Source organism: Hetaerina americana, unplaced genomic scaffold (assembly GCF_022747635.1).
Source record: "Hetaerina americana unplaced genomic scaffold, ioHetAmer1.1.p SCAF_21, whole genome shotgun sequence".
Classification (NCBI taxonomy): Eukaryota; Metazoa; Arthropoda; class Insecta; order Odonata; family Calopterygidae; genus Hetaerina; species Hetaerina americana.
The window spans coordinates 5748469-5768468 of NW_027286775.1; the positions used below are offsets into that span (position 1 = coordinate 5748469).

Consider the following 20000-nt stretch of genomic DNA (forward strand, 5'->3'; position numbering starts at 1 on the left):
AGAGTAGATATAGCCCAGTTATCTTAATGGAGCTACTTTATTATTCATAACAAAATGACTTATCTTACATTAGAGAAACCTCTCTTGTAAAATGGTCGATTCCTTGTTTTGGACTTGGAAACATCACAGGCCATTTTAGCCTGTAATACAAATTTATTTTTTAAATAATGATTTTATGATTCATATTTACGCTATGCACTACTTTTTAATGGGTTGCCAAACAATAGAAAAATGAATGCAAAAATTAAAATCAGGAAATGGAAAATTACATTTTTCCAAGTTACAAGGTTTTCAATGAATTATTACTCCATAAAGTGAATATTCAGGAAAATTTCTCCCATCCAAAAATTTTATTCAAAGCTCCATCTCAGGCCATATGTTGTGCTTCTGAAATTTTGGTTTCAAAGACAACAAAAAGAGCATTCAGAGAGCAAAATTAATTCTTGGGTGAATAACAATTGGTTTGGTTATGCTAACCAAAACATGAAAAAATATAACAGGCTTCAAATACTTCAATAAACAGAGCAACAAATACATTGAATAGAGGTATTCTGCAATTTGATTGATTTCATCACGTTGAATGTAAATTACAAAGGATGATCTAATTTTAAGAGTGAGGTCGCTTCTTTTAAATCGTATGCTAACTATAAACAGAAAATGTGGCAAATGGTTGCGTTTTTTGAGGGAACAATTAAACATTTGCTTTGAATACTGTGCACAACAAAGGAATAACATTGCTACCAAAAAATATATACTTTGAGACTACATATTTTATTGAAAATACGTATATCTGCGTAAAATGATTTTCCCTTCTCTGCTTAATTTCACCATAAACAATCCAATGCCATTGTCATGTATTTTCTGAAAACAAAAGTGAACACTAAATAAATCTGAACAACTTAACTCATAATATGGTCAACTATTTGTTAAATGCTCATGGAATGAATTCCTGATGCAAGTGCCTAAAAAGTTAAATAAATATGGTGGGAGAAGGGAGGAGGTTGACCAGAGAAAATCAAAGGAGATACAAAAAGTTGGTGGAGGGATTCATAAGCAATTAACTTTGGAGGGTCCCGATAAGGTGTCAGTGGAAGAGGAGAGGTGGAAGGGGAATTTGGATGAACAGAATGTTTGGATGGCATGAAGGCAGACAGAAAGAATGAAGAAATGGAAAAGGAAATAATGTAGAGCATAATGAGGAAGTTTGTGTGACATGCTTTACGTAATAGCTGTCACTGACTATCCAATAACCTACCTTTAATAGGTCAATAACATAACATGATGATTGAATAAATATCTAATGTAGAGGAAGTGCTACCTTTAGATCTCATAAAGAACATTAAACTGAAATAATAAGCCCCTGGTTATTTACAGCAAGGGGTGAAATTTGTAACATGCTGTACTAAGAGAGAAAATACATACTAGAATTGTAAGCCACCTAAGATGATTACATGAAAGGGGAAAGGATAATTGATGATAATTGATTGATGAGTAGAAAATGAGAGAAATTTTTTACAGGTGCAAACGTAAGAAACACATATGTTATCACCTGTAATGAAGCTAAATGACAATGCCCCACAGTCAATTTCATAGTTTCAGGTGTGACGTGGTGAAATTGGAACATGATGACCTGATACTATCACTTTTCCGAGAGTTAACAAATTTAATCCAGACCACATGATTTTGGTGCAAAACATCATTTTGACATGAATATTATGGAGTTCATTGAAACCTGGCCAGTAATAAATTTTATTTAACAGGGATGTACCATTATTCAATCATTAATCGCTATGTAAAAAGTGATTGATCAACTGCTGGGAATTTCAGCCATAATCACAAAATATACTTCAGAAAATAGCACCCATGTCAGAGTGCAAATCAACTTTTGTATTAGCGGTAACATTGTAAGGAAAGTTGAATAAGGCACCTGCTGCTTTAAAACATTTGCCATGCGAGCGTTTACACACTTTGTAGATGTGCATTACAAAGGGCAATGACGATTCTTCTTATTTACAAAGGGCCTTGGGTAAAGAAATCTCCACATCTTTAAGACGTGCATATTATCACAAAACCTTCAAACAGCGATCGCTCATTTTTAATGCTTACCATGGCAGTAAAAGTGGATCATTCAGGACTCATGTATCTAAAGGCAATGCATTATTCATTACTCACATAACATCCTTGGCAGTCACTTCCCCTCCCTTTAAATAATAAACTGTCATCTTTATAAAATAAAATGCATACATTGGCGATGAAGTACTCATAGAGCAACTTGAGTTAATTATTCATGCAAGTCAAAGGAAACTTAACTGCATGGCATAATTGCTATATGTTATGCTAGAGCAGTCAGACTACAGGCTACAGGCAGGCATTAATAATTTGTAAGACTACAAAAATTAAGATCTTAAGAAGGATGGCAAATTAAGGCATAAGGCAAATAAATATTAAAAAGACATGTCCCATTTTATCATTACCGTACATATAATACATATGCAGGTTATCTTAAAATGCTTAATTACTGGCCACATATATTTATTATTATTTCAGTAATAATTAAATATCTCAGTCATGATAAAAAAAAGTCAATGACTAATTTGTCCACTTTTTGCACACTACCAATATTATGAAATTAAAATTTTAATTCCTTCTATTGCTACATTTATGTTTTTGGGAGGAGCAACATTGACTTACTAATTGATGTGTCTTAAAATAGCCATATAATTAGATAAACCTTCTTCATAGCCTATGGTTGGAACTTACATTCCAACAGGCTGACATATGAACTGTGAATTTTTATTTTCTCAGAAAGTTCTCTCGACTGTGGCAACTATCCACTTGATTTCTAGTTTATTTTCCTTTAGTTTTTGTAGTAGCTCAACTGTTTTTTAAGCATTATGAATCAATATTAATGTGAAATGACATGTTCAACTTGAATCAGTCAACAGTTTTCACTTTATTTCTACTGATTTTGAAAAAATTTCTGAACATTTTTGAAAACAGTACGGCATTTCATGCATTCATTTGGTTAATTACACCGTGATTGACATTTCTGCACATCAACTGTAAAATTGCCATTTTTACAAACGGTAGTAACTTTAACAGTGTTAGCAGGTTTTGGAGATCTAGCCCTCCATTAATCCTTGGGATACGCGGGGAAAACATCAAGGGCCAATCTTTTAGCCACATTTGTTTATTCCCTCATCTCTGTTTTCCCTAATTTAAATGGCGTGAGAATCACAATTAAATTCCAATACATATCCTGTAAGTTTAAAGAGTATAGATAAAATAATTTGGCTTTAGATTATTAACATTAAATTTTATATACATTTCTACCAGAAAATATTCACATTTCTAATCAGTACACATCCATCAAAAAAGTTCAAGAATTTTTACTTATACCAGGTAATGATGGCATAACCTACAAGGCTTAATCTTGAATTTCATTTTCGGGGAAATTCCTGTTTTCTGAATCATTACACTTGTTGTTGACTCCAGAATAATGGTCATGTGACATTTATAACTAAGCCTGAAGGATCAAGCATGCAGGGGCGATGCCTCAAGGCTTTAGATTTGAATGCATCATTGAGTGCATCCCAAGAATTGGAGATAAACTGAGCTGGGATGAGAAGTATGCACTGGCACGTATTTCCACTTACTCAGCACCTCCCTCGGCCATTACATCTTGCATACATTCAATTCTGATGGAAATTTAATTATACGAGCTAGAAACTCTACTGCAAAAAGGAAACCACTGCTGATCCAGACATGGTTAATTCAGACTCCTGCATAACCCAGACAGTCCGACTGTGCACTGCAGGGGACTTACTAAGGGGTCATAAGAGGCAGCATTGCTGTAGTCTGCTGAAATCTTATGTTTCGCTGGCAAGTTTCCATGACTATGGCCGACAATGGGTGTATACTGAAGAGCTTTAACAGAAAATATGCAAGCTTCATGGACAATTGGTACACAAAGATTATCTATACTTCTATGGGGGAACGTTGATGGAACAGCTCTCAAGGAGGATAATGACTGATCTGATCTCTCTCTACCTTAAAAGAATTGGACAAATGAATAATATATTGGGATTATCACCTATTACAGGATTTGGGATTACTCTTCAAGAGCAGCAATTAAATAAATTCACTAAAATAATGCTCTCATGACGATATTTACTGGCTGACGGTTGATTAACTCTGTTGACAACATTCATCCAAAGGAGGTTAACCAAAATCCAATGGAATTTAAGAGCCACCAACCAAACTGTGTTGCGACGTCAACAGTAACTTTCCAAACACTGATCAGCAGCAAAAACAACTGATTGTAAGAGTGAATATATATTTTGACAGCAAATGGTAATATCCAATCATGATAACAGCAATCATCGCGCTTTGCACCATTACCAGAGAAAATTATACAAGAAAAATATTGCCATTTTTCTGAGCTAAGCGCCCTTTAATCTAAATAAACACTTGACTGATTAGTTCTCTTAATAATGTAAATGGATTAGATATATGGGATAATTCAATTGAGTACACGCTACCATTGTTTTCTTTGAAGGCACTTCTCATAAATTACTGCTGAATATTTAGAGAGAAAAGGCATTATTTTGTTCTTGAGTCTATTTCATCTCACACCTGGGAGGTCTAATGCAACGCACGGCGATTAATTGTGTACAAGATTAGTGGGGGAAAATGTTCCACAGGGCTGTGTGTGCCATAGGCCTGGTTAATCCAGATTTTCCCGGATCCAGACAACCTCCAGCACCCATATAGTCCAGATTAGCAAAGGTTTACTGTATGTGGTAGGTTTGGAAACAATTGAACTTGAATATTCAGAAATTAGAAAACATTGAGAGAAAACTCAGAATGATTGGATATTCATTGGACTTTTGGGTCACTCGAGATAATTGGTATTTGTGGATATTATTATCAGCACATAACTTTTCCAAAGATGATTATTATTATTTTATTATTAGGTAATCTACCGGTTAAGGTAGGTTTTTGGATGGACACAGCTCCTAAATAAAATTCGAAATGGCCGAACTTTTCGGCATAAGTGAGAGATATAAGTACCAACATAACGGCACAAAAAAATCAAAAATCACATATACGTAACCCGCGAAAAGTCAGAATTTGCGATACTTTTTGGACAGACCTCGTGCAATTTAAAAGCATCAATTATGAAATAACATGCCTGCACGTGTGACATCTCTCCATGACGGGTCAAAAATGATCCAGCTTTGGCTCTTTGAGTACCTAATCAGCATACCAGTGAAAAACTCTAAGTATTGAATTATGCTGATGTCTTTCAAGGGTTTGCACAATCTAATATGGTTTGGAAAACAAACAAAAATATTACAAGGCCTAAATGGATACAAAATTGATACTACTCCATAATTAATTGAGCATGAAACTCAGAGGCACTAGCTAACTATACTCAAGTACAAGGTCCCCAGGATGAATTCCAGATTTTTGGCAAAGATATAATAACAATCACTTAAACTACACTATTTTATATTATCATAAAAATATTTTTACCTTTAAAAAATCAAGAGAATGAAATTATCTTTTATTTATGCATTCTTTCCCAATCCCACCACCCCCTGAAAACAAAACAAATTTAAGGAGCAGAATGGTCTTATCCTTCCTCCCTCTGACATCTCAAAGTTGTATCACATGCATTAGCTATGGCTGTAAAATATGTTAAAGACTTCCAAGTCATGCAATGTTATATTGTTTAACAATTGATTAAAGAGTATTTTTTAATTAGAAACTATATGAACAAAATGGGTGAATATGCAGTACAATCATACTGGTTATCCATATATTGCTGGAAGCCTATAGTCTGCAACCAATTGGCAATGAATATATATTCAATATTTCCTTGTCTAGATGAATAAAATGTGACATGACATGAAATGTCTTATGCATATTAAGATCAAATGAACATGAAGGATCCTTGGAGAATAAGGTTATAAGATTCCATGGGCAAGACAGAAAGTAAATAGATTTATGTACTTAAAAACTCTGATCCATTGGTTGATTCTGCAATCAAATAGATGATGCATGTAAAATGGTGAAAATAATGTCAAGGCGAATGATTTTTACACTCTGAAATTATTGCATTTTAATTCACATGGTTTTTTGACCCCTAGGAAAGCATGAAAAGCACTCTTATCCAATTTAAAAAATATTTTGGGTGATTTCAGATGATTTTTGGCATCAAGAATAAACCTTATAGACCTATAAGACAAACAAACTGAGAGCTTTTATACTTATAACGTATCTTTCGATAGAATACATTCTTTTTTGCAATCAAATGAAAGTGGCAGTATCTCAACCAAAATGCCATATTTAAATGTATTTTGACAACTGAGCTTTCTAAGGTAGAATCAGGAAAGTCTAACCAATATTACTTGCATGGTAGTATGATATGGTTATGTTAACATAGATATATTACAAAGAATGGAACATGTCATTAACATAAATAAACTGCAAATAGAGGAAACAAACCACACTACGTGCAGGGCCAATGGTTGATATTTGATGACGAATTCTGTGAACCTTGTTCAGGAAACGGCTGATGAATCTTTGGAATTCTGCATCAGTTGCATGACTGGAATCTGTCCAATTTTGAAAAGTGTCTGAATCTGGATTATTATCATCAGGAGTAAATTGCTCAGCGACAAAGTCATTGGCAAATATTTCATCATCTGCATGAGTTGCCTTTGATCTTGAGGAAGACACAAACCTGCGAAACCTGAAATATTGATAATTTTTCAGATTTCTAAAAGTGGACAATTTTCCATTATTCACCAGGAAACCCTTGGGGTTGACATGCTCTTGGAAATAATTTTTACAACTACATAATATTGAGCGGTTAAATAACTATGATACAAAATACCATAATGTGCAACTTTCCCTTAAATTTTAAATTCATGAAAGTGAAATATATTTACATGAAAATACAAAGCACAATCCATCTCTAGTGCACATCACCATTACATGAAATAATAAGCTACTTAAACAATGAGCAAAACATTCCAAAATTTATTACACTTTAACTACTCTAAACTCTTGATTATCCAAGCTATTTTCTCTTCCCAGCTCCCCATAGTTTCAAAAGAATTACAACTGCAAAGATAATTGAATGTTTTGAAACTTTGATACATTTTCAAAAAAATACAAAGTTGCCTCAGCTATCTTAAAAGTTTTTAATTTTAATCACAAAATTAAAAGTTTAATGTTTTAGTTTAAAAATGGTTGTAATGTCCGTACTTTCTCATTATTGTTTCCCTCACATTCATTAGCTTTGACGATTCCATATTCTCCTTTACAAGGCAAGCATATTTTTATTATGCAACAAATAATTCAACAACTATCTACACTGCATCATTTTAATCAATACCATCACTTGAAGATCATTCTGTTCTTGTAAAACCATAGTTCCTCCCTTATAAAAATGGCTTAAAATAGGAAAAAAATTTACTTTCCATTGCTAAAAAACTCAAATTATTCACATGGAATGAAAAAAGAGTGTTCATTTATTTCTCTAATTGCAGTCACTGGTTTTTTTTGTAAATATTGTGATTCATATAAATTTATTTCATTTCATATTTTCTTTCGTTTTTATCACCACCATATTTTTTGCATATATTTTGATCACCCATGCTTTGTCGTGCATCCTTTAACTCACGGATCATATCGAGGAAGTTTACTGTCCATATAAAAAGCATGATAATATTAAGTAATAAAGTGTACATATAAAGCATAAAAATTAACAGTGCAAGACCCTAATACATTATTCATATGAATTACTAGTCCATTAAAACAGGGTGAAGTAAAATAATTAATTCTTTACTGATCCAGTCCCATCTTTAAACAGATCCTAAAATTGGGAATCAAATATCTGATAATACCAAATTTTCTCATGAAATGATTGGATATTTACAATTTCAAAGAATACTAATTCTTGGCATGATGTTAAAGCAAGAGAGTTTGCAGAAACATATGAGGTTGTTTGCATGTGCACTGAGACAATTCCAATAACAATGTGACCTTATCTTCAGACGGCTAGAAATCACTAATTGTTAAATACTAGTCCAAAAGTTACTGTTTTTAAACTTATGATTAACAACTTATCGGGGTTAACATGCGTTCTTCTATGTACTAGCCGTAGCCCTTGAGGACACAACTTCTTACAAAAAAAGCCTCACCACCTCTAGGGGCTCAACTTGCCTGCTCCCCTAAGATATGTGGCAGCCCTGAGGCCCTGGTAACTGGACAATGAATAAAGCAGCACCTGACCTCTGGTATTTTGTGCATATATTCATGCACAATAAACTAAATGTTGTATTTCAGTGAAATATACTATCTCATTTCATCAATCAGAATACAGTTTAAAAGTGGCATCGATTAAACAGATGTTTTAAAGAATTGGCCAAATTGTAGCTTCAAATCGAAAAAAAACACCTTTTTAGTCACATTTTTAAATTTAAATTTCCATTGGAAGGAAACAACACCGATCATAATTTTACAAAAACAAATGAGGATACAACTAAAACATTTGAATAAAATGAAACGGGAACTAGGGCTGGGAACCTACAACACAAAATTAGAATTCAGATTTGACATTTTGGGAATAGATGCAAGAAGAATAGTGGGTTTGGTCTGTACTTGTAAATTCTGTACTTGAACTATCCAATGGCTTTGTTTTTCACTTTATGGCTGCATCATTTACAATCTTGATTCCTTCACTATCTACCTATGAACTTAAATTTTATTTGGACCATGATGCAAAGAGCATGTTGTCAATGTGGCAAACCAATTTAAATGATCAATGACATGATTATCCACAATTAAGAATCAGGACTCCATTCCGATAAACATGGTCTTTCACACTAACCAATCATCCTTTTCCCTGTCTGTCCTTGCAAAAAGGTACAAGCGCTTCCCTGAGACCTTCATCAGCTCGCCTCCGACGGGGCAGAATGCCTCCTCTTCATCAGCGCTCCAATCGTCCTCATCATCATGGCCATTCACATTCCCCGGGGCCTCGGTTGGGTAGTTTGCACTAGAGCCAATGCTGTTCTCACCATCCGTTGCATCGTCAGAATCTTTCGAGTATATGTCCTTCTCCACGGTGCCCTCCTCAACCTCTTTGCTGCACTCACTGCCGTCTGTGGGTGTGGGGCTGCTATCCTTTTCTCCATCCAATGTGGCAAACGTGGTGTTCAAGAGTGATCCCCTTCTCAAGACTATACATATCGGATACTTTTTACTCCAAAGCCTGTAAAAAAAGCCATTCACCAGGACGATGATGAATCTTACAGTAACACTGGTAAAGCAATGTAGAGGAAATCATACATTACTTTAAAGAGTATTTACCTACCTTGAATGAAAGTCACTACGTCAGATTGTTCATGATATTCAGGATGGAAAATACCGTCAGGTTTTAAATAATATAAATGAACTACACACGACACAAGGCATATCTGAAAACAATTACTAACAAGGATGAATGACTGAAAAATTATCCTGGAGTAAAATCCCATATAATAAGATAAAAAGTTTAAAATTTTATACTATCTGATCTAATAATTAAACCAAATTATAAAAAAATGGATGATTTATAGTTAAATATAGTTCAACAAGAGAAAATGAATACAAAACTAGTGCCAAAAATTGGCCAAGTTACTAAATTAAAAGAAAGAAATAGAAAACTTTAATAAAAGACTTCTGTGAGGGTAAAAAAGAACCTAACACTTCCGCAATCTTTATTGTGGAAGTGTAGTTTCTTTTTTACCCAAATAATGAAAGAATTCCACAAAGTTAAACCAAAAGACAGCTGAATGAATCATAAAGTGAACTCTGAATTACGCAAAAAATATTATAAGGTTTTGCAATCGTACACAAATTTTTGCACAAGCTATCTCAAATATCAAAATCTTTACATTCGAGCGTCATGTTTATCCCTTATTCTTAGCCACATATATACAGGCAGTACTACTGCGTAGGGTGCCCAAACTCAAGCTCCCTTTTCATTAGGCACCTAAATGCATGCTCCCTGATGCCTAATGAGTCCGGACGTAGCTTCAATAATCAAATGGGCATGCAATGTTGGCACCAAGTAGAGGCCACATGAAGCAAGTGGCATTCAACCCAACAAAAAAAATCATTGTGAATGGACAGAAAATGTAATTTTGCATGTAATATTATGAAGATATCCAATATCTTAAAAACTGATTATCTGAAATGGCTCAGGTCAAGATTGTTGATCGCCAATCTGTTTATTCATGTACTTTTGTATCGGAAATAGCAGATTTTAGAAGAAAACTATACATATTTTTTCATTGTAATCACCACATTTATGAAGTAGTTTCTGCCAGAGTGTGCAATCACACTAAATTTTGCCATAAAATAAGTGGAAAATAATAAGTTTTAATAATATGGCAACCGCAGAAGATTTATGCCAATGAAAACACAGAATAATAAGCAAGCAGTGAAGAAAAGACGAAGATGAAAGACGATATTAAAAAAATATTTTAATATCTTGAGAAAAAAATCTGTTTTGAGGCCATAAATGGAACCCAAAAGAAGCCACTTGCCTTTTGCGAGCGAGCCCATCAGGTAAAAGCACAATGGGACAGTTCTTGATGTTATAATCCACCCAATGGCAAACAGGAGCTCTTAATGTAGGGGGTTCATACCACATTGCTCGGCGAGGAATCCTTGTTCGGGTATAAGAGAGCCTCAGGAGATGTCCTTCGAGGCGTACTAGAGTGGGTTTTGTCTCACTGACATTGTACGTGTTGGGGTCATATTCATAGGGGTACTGGTTCATCCAGCCCTGAAAAAACATGACATTATACAGCCAATGAAACATTTAAAATGTCTAAAATGCATAAGAGCAGTATTTTTAGGGGAGGCAACTGACAGCTGAGGTCATTAGGGGGTGGACAGGAAAGGAGGAATGGTGGAGAGAAGCCCAGCGTATGCATTTGCCTACTCGTGTCTAAAGGCACCAAGGGGTCTGCAGTTTAACGTCTCCTCCGACGGACATCGTACTCATTCAAAGTGCTTTCCATAAAGCACCTCAAGTGAGGATTCAGGATACCAAAAAAAAAATGTCTGCCGCCGCCTCTGGGATTCAAACCCAGCCCCTCTGGGTGGGAAGCCAGTATGTCAGCCACTACACCATCCCCATTCCCAAATGTAATATTTAATTAACTGAACAATGTCTTCTTAAATCTAAACAAGCATAATTAACATTAGGTTGGCCATCAAGAGTCTTTGCTGAATATTATTAATAGCAGAAGTCTTCCAGGTTAGGGTTGGTTTTTGATTTGTGCTGACATTTCGTGTTACTCTATTCTTAGGTCCCAACTTATAAAAGACAATATATCCTTGGACCCCATAGCACATCCCATAATGACTGATTATATAGCTCAGCATCATATGATTAATTAATATGATTGTATCGATAATAAAAATTATTGATTCCAGGACATGTGGTTTACATGTTGAAGAACAGGTCAAAAAATCCAGCATACAAATACACACTAATTAAGGAGTCCGATTTGAAATGGAAACTTATGAGATAGGGTAACTGGGAGTTAATGGGGATTTATTTTATAAATTACGATTGTTTATTGCTCAAACAATTGGAACATTTTTGGACTGTGTAAATTTAAACCACATTGAAGCTGCAGAGTTGAATGTTTGTTGCACTTTTTTGTCAATCCCTGGCTCTAATTATAACATAAAATGTAAGAAAATGACAATCAGTTCCACAAAAAATGGTCATTAAGATGAGTGAGATGACTTACTGCACTTTCATTATTAAGTGGGAGCAATGCAAAGATTGTTTATTATTAGTAACCTTAATGGCATTTTCCAATAACCCCAATATGATGTCAAGAATGAAAAGTCCTACCTCATATCTGGGAATGGGCTGGTATTCCTTGGCTGCAGGAACTTCTAGGATTGGAAGTTTGCCGTAATCAGGTACAGCAAAAACCTCCCCCATAGTTGAATGAGAACTCCTGACATGTGAAGGCAGCCAGCTGCCATAATGCCACCAGTGAAACAGGAATCCAACTGGAATCGTCAAGCAAACACCAAGAAATACCCCGAGGAGCAAAGTGGGGAGAAAGAAAGGGCAGAGGAAGCACACAGAGCAAAGAAGGATTAAGGTGGGTTTGGACCAGCCAAACCAAAAGTTGCTGGGAGGATTAACAACATGATGGTCACTCATGCCCACGGCAGAAGGATTAGTCCAGTGTGGCATTCTGCCATATGCAGTTCTTGGGCTAGCATCTGCGTCTCCAGTCAATTGCGTCTCTTCCCTGACTTCTTCCGCCTCCTCCGGGCAATCTCCACCCAAAATTTCAAACTCTTCGTCAATGTCATCTCCCTCCTCGGGCTGCTTCTTTTCCCAGCGGGCAAACAAGGATGACATCGAGGGAATGATGGGCTGGGCGGTCACTGGCTGAGTTGGCAAGCCACCTGGGCTGGGGTCTTCTGACTGCTCATTACTCTCAGCTGTCTGCCGGCCAATTCTCTTACGAAGTTCATAAACTTTACGGGGAAACAGTTCCTCTTGGTAGGATTGCTCCATTTTAGTCTCAGTATCCCCAATGAAAAAAGTGACTTCTGCACTTGCCAAAGGGGTTTCATCTTTGTCATCAAACTCAGGAGTCAAAGGATCAACTTCTGATTCAAAAACAGCCTCTTTTGGGAGAGCTTCATCACCAGACGTGATAGGAATGGAGCCATCTTCAGAATCACTGATGCTGGAGTTCTCATGACTACCCCTGGTGCCTGGTAGCTTTGGCCCTGTACCTTGTTTCTTGCCTGATCGGTCAGTCTTGTTAAGTGTTTCCTCCACCCTCTTCACGATTTTACCACGTAACTCATGAAATATGTTCCAGGTGTCCGAAGCGCCGGTGCTGCTGGTGCTTGCAGCTGCTGACCCAACTGAATCTACACTTGATGACCTTTTGCCCAATTTCGGGGGACATTCTTTGGAGGGTGAGAGTTCACGTGAAGAGCCTCCCAACACATGCTGTGGTATTGTCACAGATGAGCTACTTGGTGTAGAGGCTCGCGAACTTTCATCTTCTTCACGCAGATCTAGAATAAAAGAAACATCTCACATGTGATACATAAGACCACCAGCAAATAGTAGCATAAAAATCTAATGAATGTCATTATTATTAAGCAATATACTGGTTAAGGTAGGTTTTGGATGGACACAACTACCAAATAAATATCTTCTAACAAAACACAACACAGCGTCCAACTCTACAACTAGTCCATCATCTCTGTGGACTTCCTCCCTCCCTTCATCCCGTCCAACATCCCTATCCTGTTCCTGGGCTTCCCTAGTTTGCCTAACATTTTTCCCTCTATAACAGTCTTCAACATCCCACTGCCAATCAATACGCCTTTCATCCATTTTTCCTGCCTCCTTAGGATTTATCCCAACAAACCCCTCTCCTTGCCTACCATCTCCTCATTTGTTTTCTTCTCTGACCAAGCTGCCTTCTCAAGAAAGTGATTTATTGTTGAAAAAGGTTTTATTGCTTAATTGCCAGTATGCCTGGACCTCGGCTATTCCATTTAATGCTTTTACATTCCATCTCCTAACCCACCGCCCCTGCCTTATCTTTTTGGAAACGGACGCTACATTTCATAACAACTAAATTGTGATCAGAGAATCCACTCCCGGGAAGCTGTGCGAATTGGTCACACTGTTCCTAAACCTGCGTCTAACCATAACTGATACCTTTCTGAGTCATCTAGCATTTTCCATTTTACCTGCACCTTTTCTGGTGTCTAAACCATGTGTTAGTGATGACTAACCCCTGTCTCCTACAGAACTCAATTGCTTTCTCCCCACGGTCATTCCTCGTGCCTAAACCGTAGTCCTTCCTTCGCCTACCGTCTCATTCCAATCCTCCATCACTATCAAATGTTTCCCCGTGGGAAAAAATGCGATTATGTCCTCTATCTGATCGTATATCTTATCGACCTCTTCTTCCTTATGGTTGCTTGGTGGCATGTATGCCTGAATAATATGCAAGTTCGTCGGTTCTGCTTTTATCTTTACTAGTAAAAATCTATCCGTTACCTGCTCTATATTGACTACGCTTCTTCCTACCTCTTCATTTAATACAATGGCAACCCCTCGTTGGCTGTCGTCCCCGCCGCTGTATATTATTCTATAGTTATCACTCCAGTAATCCCCACTATCTTTCCATCTCACCTCGCATAGCCCTAAAATATCTATACTTCCCCTTTCTATCTCTCACTTAACATTCTCCAATTTCCCTGTCCTCATCATTGTCCTAATATTCCACGTTCCTATTCTAACTAATTTGGTCTTCTTCTCCTGCGTCTTCTGTCCAGCTGCTGCTGGTTTTCCCTTGCAAGGGTTTCGTGGGATGACGACCGTGGAAGCCTTGCCTCCCCCGCTGCCGGGCACGATACACGGCCGATTGGGCCGAGCCCCGTAGTTGCCAGGACTCAAAATCTCTGTGTCTTCCATCATGTTAATCTTGGGAATGATAATTGAGGTGGTTTCCCGTTGCCTTCCTCAATAGTGTTTTTAAGGTGACACCATCACTTACTGGCCGCCCCACTGGGGTCAGACGCCATTGCAGCCGCCTCACTGAGGAACAAACGCTGCGTGGACTACCTTTCGTCTGGCTCCTAACCTTCGACCTATCTGGCATGGGTGACCCTACCAGGAGTAATTATCATTGTTCCCATCAGCAGAGCTCTAAGGGTCATCGAAACGCACAAGCCCTTCCACCTCGTCAAGATTGTAGTCCACCGGAGGGAATGAATGTTATAGAATAAAATAAATGAATTTCAAACACACCTACTCTTACAAAATGAATCATTTCCGATGAAAGAACACTATAGATAAAAGGGGAAAAATTAGCCCCCCCAGGTACAATTAAAAATTAGAACATTGGCAGGAAATAAGCACCAAAATGACCAAACAGGTCTCAAAGCAAGCATTTAAAACTTGATATTGAAACTGAAATCATAGTCATCACAAGGAACCACTCCACTTTGGTATCATCTACATCTACATATTACCCCGCAAGCTGCCGCTAGGGCATGTGGCATGGGATGCTAGGTCACCAACCAAAAAAAGGAACAATACCACATGCAAAACAACAAAATGGAAAATTACACCCACAGCAGCGCACACACTCATGCAAAAATCCCTTCATCCAATACTCATGCAAACACATATACCGCAAAACAACTAAAAAACTGCACCCCGTGATGCAGCACGAAAGCCATCCTACAACATGGAAGCCAGGACACAACAAGCAAGAATGTGAAACATCACTACCACATGAAAATGCACCACAAAACACTCTACCCCCCAAAGAGTCTTTAAAAGGCAGGGAATGCGACCCAACGTTGCAGGTAGCAGGAATTTGCCCCCGCGGAGAGGGACGAGGGATTGAAAGGGAAACTTAAAAACAGATGAACAGAACACTAATGAGATCATTCGGAAGGATTGGGTTATTATAACAAAACACATAAGGTTAGTGAAAGAGCATGCATTTAAATACAGCTAATTATTTTTTAGACGCTGAGGGTGGCAAGTGGAATTTTTGCTATCTATAACCCAGCAGTTGCTATCCCGCATTGTCCGTGGGAAGAAGGAGTCCTTGAGTCGGCTAGTTCTGGCATCTATTTCCCGAATTTTATATGCATGATCCAAGCGACCAATGTATGTAGGAGTACGAATAATTTGCAAGACCTCAGTGCTGAAACATGCAGATCTCAATTTATTTAATAATTTCAATCTTGAATTGAATCGTCTCTCTTCCAATGATTCCCACCCCAAATCCATAAGCATTTTGATGACGCTTTGCGTTTTATCGTAAGAATGTTTTACAAAACGGGCTGCCCGGCGTTGAACCTTCTCAATTTCCCGAATGAGACCTTTTTCACTCGGATCCCACACGCTACATGCGTATTCTAAATGAGGCCTTACAAGAGCGTGGTGACAACGTTCCTTGACCTTCGAGTCACTTTTGCCAACAACGCGTCTAATGAATCCCAATTTTTTATATGCTTGACCGCAGACTTTACGTATGTGAGTCCCCCAAGTTAAGTCTTTAGTGAATGTAAAACCTAGGTATTTTACTGTATCAACTACTTCTAGGTCAACTCCAGCTAATTTGTAAGCAAATCCAGTTGATCTTTTAAAGAAATTTACCACCGAACATTTATTATAATTTATTGTCAATCCCCACTTAGAACACCATTTAGTAATGCAATCTAAATCCTGCTCTACAATAAAACTATCCTCATCCCCGGTTATCTCCCGATAGATCACCGTGTCTTCCGCGAACATCCTAATTTTACGTTCGTTCGCAGGTTTCCGTGGCGATGAGTAGGTGATTTTCACATTTTTCGAGCTGCGTCCGCGTATGTCGTTTAAATGCACAACAGTTTCGCCAGCTATCCTGCTGGCGTCCTCAGGTCAAGGATGAAAAGAAGCTTGTTGTCCCGTCTTATATAGGGAAAATACGGCGCCAATACCGGGAAATTTCTTGGCCAATCAGGGAACGTTCTCATATTTGCATGGAATAATTCTTTTCCATGCACTGTGGAGTGGATATCCATCCACTCCACAGTGCGTAAGCCACGGTTTGTTTACTCCCATTTACTTCCCTAACATATGACCAGAAAACTTTGGGGTCAGTGTCCAAGTGCTCGCAAAGTACTTGGCGTTTAAGTCCAGTAAGGTGCTGCTTAATTGTGTGAGTGTAGCATTCTCTGCTTTCGAAGGGCTTTTCTAACGTCTTTTTTGTACCACCTGGGGTCGCGATTTGCTTTAACGTATTTTATAGGTATGAAATCTATGATGCCTTTTTGCATAATATTGACAAATTCTGTCCAAGTTTCTTCCACGTTGACATGACTTAAGCGGGTTTTGAACTCGGGTAGTGAAGAGTTTAATTGATTGGCAAAAGATTCAAAGTCTGCTTTATGGTAATTATAAATTTTTCTCTTTGGTTTAACAATCTTTTTTATTTCTATGTCCAAGTGGATATTAACTGCTTCATGGTCACTCAAGCCCTCGTCAGTTGATACACTAATAATGCGTTCAGGCGTGTTTGTAAGAAATAGGTCCAATATGTTCTTTCCACGGGTGGGCATGCGTACTGCTTGATGAAGGGAGTTTCTTTGAACCAATTTTATCATGGAATTGCAAGATTTGCGATCGCGGGTCCCAGATTTAACGATATTGCTGTCCCAATCTATACCAGGGAGGTTAAAGTCGCCACCAATTATGTTTATGCTGTTATTATATTTACGTGTAAAATTGTAAATTTGATCGTTGAGGGTGTGAAGTGTTTTCAAATCTGAGTCTGGAGGTCTGTAGAAAGAGCATAAATTTATGTTGGGTTGATTGGCCCGTAGTAAGGTGCACCAAACACTTTCTATGTTATTATTTTCAAATGAAACTTGCCGGCTTTCAAAATGACTTTTCGATGCCACGAAAACCCCTCCTCCGGGTCTTTTGTCTCTCTCTCCGGGATCTCTTTCGTGTCGGTAAACTTTGAAATCTATTGGGAAAATTTCTCGGTTGTTTGTCATTACACAGCCAACTCTCTGTGCCTAATACTATTTCAGCGGAATGAGTTTGGAATATGTGTTCGAGATCCGCTGATTTGTTTTTGAGGCTTCTGCCATTTATAACAAGTATAGTTAAATTATTTTTATTTTGAATAACGTCCTTATTTGTGCCTGACTGTAATTTAGGACGCCTTTGTGGGGAAGTGCGTGTCACATGTCTTTCTAAATCAATGCCAGTGTTTTCGGTGACTTTTATATTTTTATTAATTATATTATACGTGCTATCCCCACTTCAGCCTAAAGCTAACACTAAACTACACGTCACTAGGGAAGAACAAACACAGAGGCACAGAAGTAACAGCAGGCACGCAGGTAGTCTCAGGTAGGGTCGAACCAGTTCTACGGAGCGAGCTTGAGCACGTCTGTTCTCTGCAGAAGCCAGGCAGACAATGTATTTATGCAGACAATGTATCATGCCTCACAGTCATTTGTCCATGTGAATTTACTTGTCATTTCATCTTGTTATTAAACAATGGTAAAATATAACATAGTCACACAAAAACCAAAAGATACATAGATTTTGAGAAATGGTTACAGTAAAATTACGGCTTGTCATAATTTGAAAAAAAGTATTCATTTAGGTCATAGAAACAATAGTTAATAAAAGAAGATTTTAACCTAGATAGTCTGATATGGGTATGTATATTTAATGCCTGCGCATAAATGATTATAAATTTCTATGCCAGCATAAAGATGTCCTTTTTGAAACAAATAAGTGGAACGCTGTATTGCATGCACCTCCTTTCTTTGTATTGTGGCATAAAAATGGATACTCATTTTTTCATTTTTCATTTTTTTTTAAATAGACACATTTTCTCAAACATACACACATGCATGATATATGTACAAACAGGTTACACATAAGATTTCAAGATTTATAAAATGTGGTCTAAATGAATCTCTTTTTGGAACTTTGGCCATCTATCTAACAGCTCTTTTTTGCATAATAAACACTTTGTTAACACCCGTAGCACAATCCCAAAAGACAATTCCATAACATACTCGAGATTGGAAACGACCAAAGTAGGCTGTAAACTTTACACTCTCAGGCTTCACTTCAAGGAATTGTTTGACGTCCACATTAAATGAGTTTGTAATTTTCCATTAGTGGAAAATTGAAGACTCATTTAAGTAGGCTGTTTTTAAAACTGCTTGATCTAAAACCTTTGCTAGGTGTCTTAGGCCATAGGAAATTCTGGTAAGTTTCCTGCATTAATGCCTAATATAAAGAGTAAAAAGTGCCAGGAGGGAGATCTTTGCCAACTGCGGCTGGCCACCTGGCAACGTACCCTAATCCCACACCGTCTTCCACCGAGTCCCCCTGCCCAAGGTGGCAATGCTGCCCCAGCCACTCAATAGCCTTGATGTGGCACTGCCTAACTTCTTTTTGTTCTCAAGAATAACAGGGAGCTATAAGAAAACCATTTTGGAACACTGGATAGCGCCAAAGAAGTTATGCAGAGGTCCCCGATGTGGTTCCCATCGCATCTCCCTGGGAGCATATACTGCTGCAATTGGGAGAGGCGCTGGCTCCCATGTGTCCGTGCACATTAGCGCTACTTTGAAGATTTTTGTAATTTGCACTTTTAACTGCAAATTAATTCTTTCCCAGATTTATCCTACTTATTTTTCAGAGAAATTAGTTCTATCTTTGGTTTTGATGAGTCATTTGGTATGCTAAACTTATTCTTGGCCTTTATTTTTGTTTTAGGGTCAACTTTGATAGATATATTCATTCATGTTTCATTGCATTCAAATTCAATCTTCACAAAGATCTTTATAGTTATCATGAAATGTTATCTCCACTAAATCCTCCTTGCATAAGCATAGAAAAAATAAGAACATAACTTTTCTTCATAAATTACTGCATAACAAGATTGATTCCTAAGAACTCCTCCTCAGGGCAATATATCTTTCCGAGTGCCTTCACATAACACAAGGTATGAAGCACTCTTTGCAATTAGACATCATGCACAAAACTACAATTACCACTCGCCTATTCACCAGATTATGAGAGATGCCAACAGTTGTGATTATATTGACCTACTTCCTATCTCTCCAGGATCCCTTAAAAAAATGTTATTAAAAATATCCGAAGAATTTCAGAATGCTAATTATTGCTATGTGGATACCTGTACATGTCAATACTAACTAAATGTAGTTTGTTCTCATTTGTAATTGTTTTTCCTTTATAATTGTGGAACCTATAAATATTTTTGCCTTTCTTTATGTAAAGGGTTATTCCTGTTAAATAAATAAAATAAAAATATACCAAAGAGGCCGGAAGGGCAATGGCCTTCACAGCAGGGATCTCCATTACC

General features: G+C 37.4%; 1 protein-coding gene across 5 annotated transcripts in view; it reads right to left on the reverse strand.

Moving 5' to 3' along the window:
- LOC139688656 (testis-expressed protein 2) overlaps positions 1 to 20000 on the reverse strand; it is a 58637-nt gene that overhangs the window by 26313 nt on the left and 12324 nt on the right. For 3 of the 5 annotated variants that reach the window (XM_071586224.1, XM_071586222.1, XM_071586225.1), the window contains 5 exons: positions 11936 to 13134; positions 10608 to 10849; positions 8906 to 9289; positions 6565 to 6760; positions 69 to 140 (listed from right to left, as the gene is read on the reverse strand). In XM_071586224.1, coding sequence (XP_071442325.1) covers positions 69 to 140; positions 6565 to 6760; positions 8906 to 9289; positions 10608 to 10849; positions 11936 to 13134 — 2093 coding nt within the window. Of the gene's footprint in view, positions 1 to 68; positions 141 to 6513; positions 6761 to 8905; positions 9290 to 10607; positions 10850 to 11935; positions 13135 to 20000 lie in introns of all 5 variants that reach the window. The other 2 variants (XM_071586226.1, XM_071586223.1) reach the window with 2 other exon arrangements.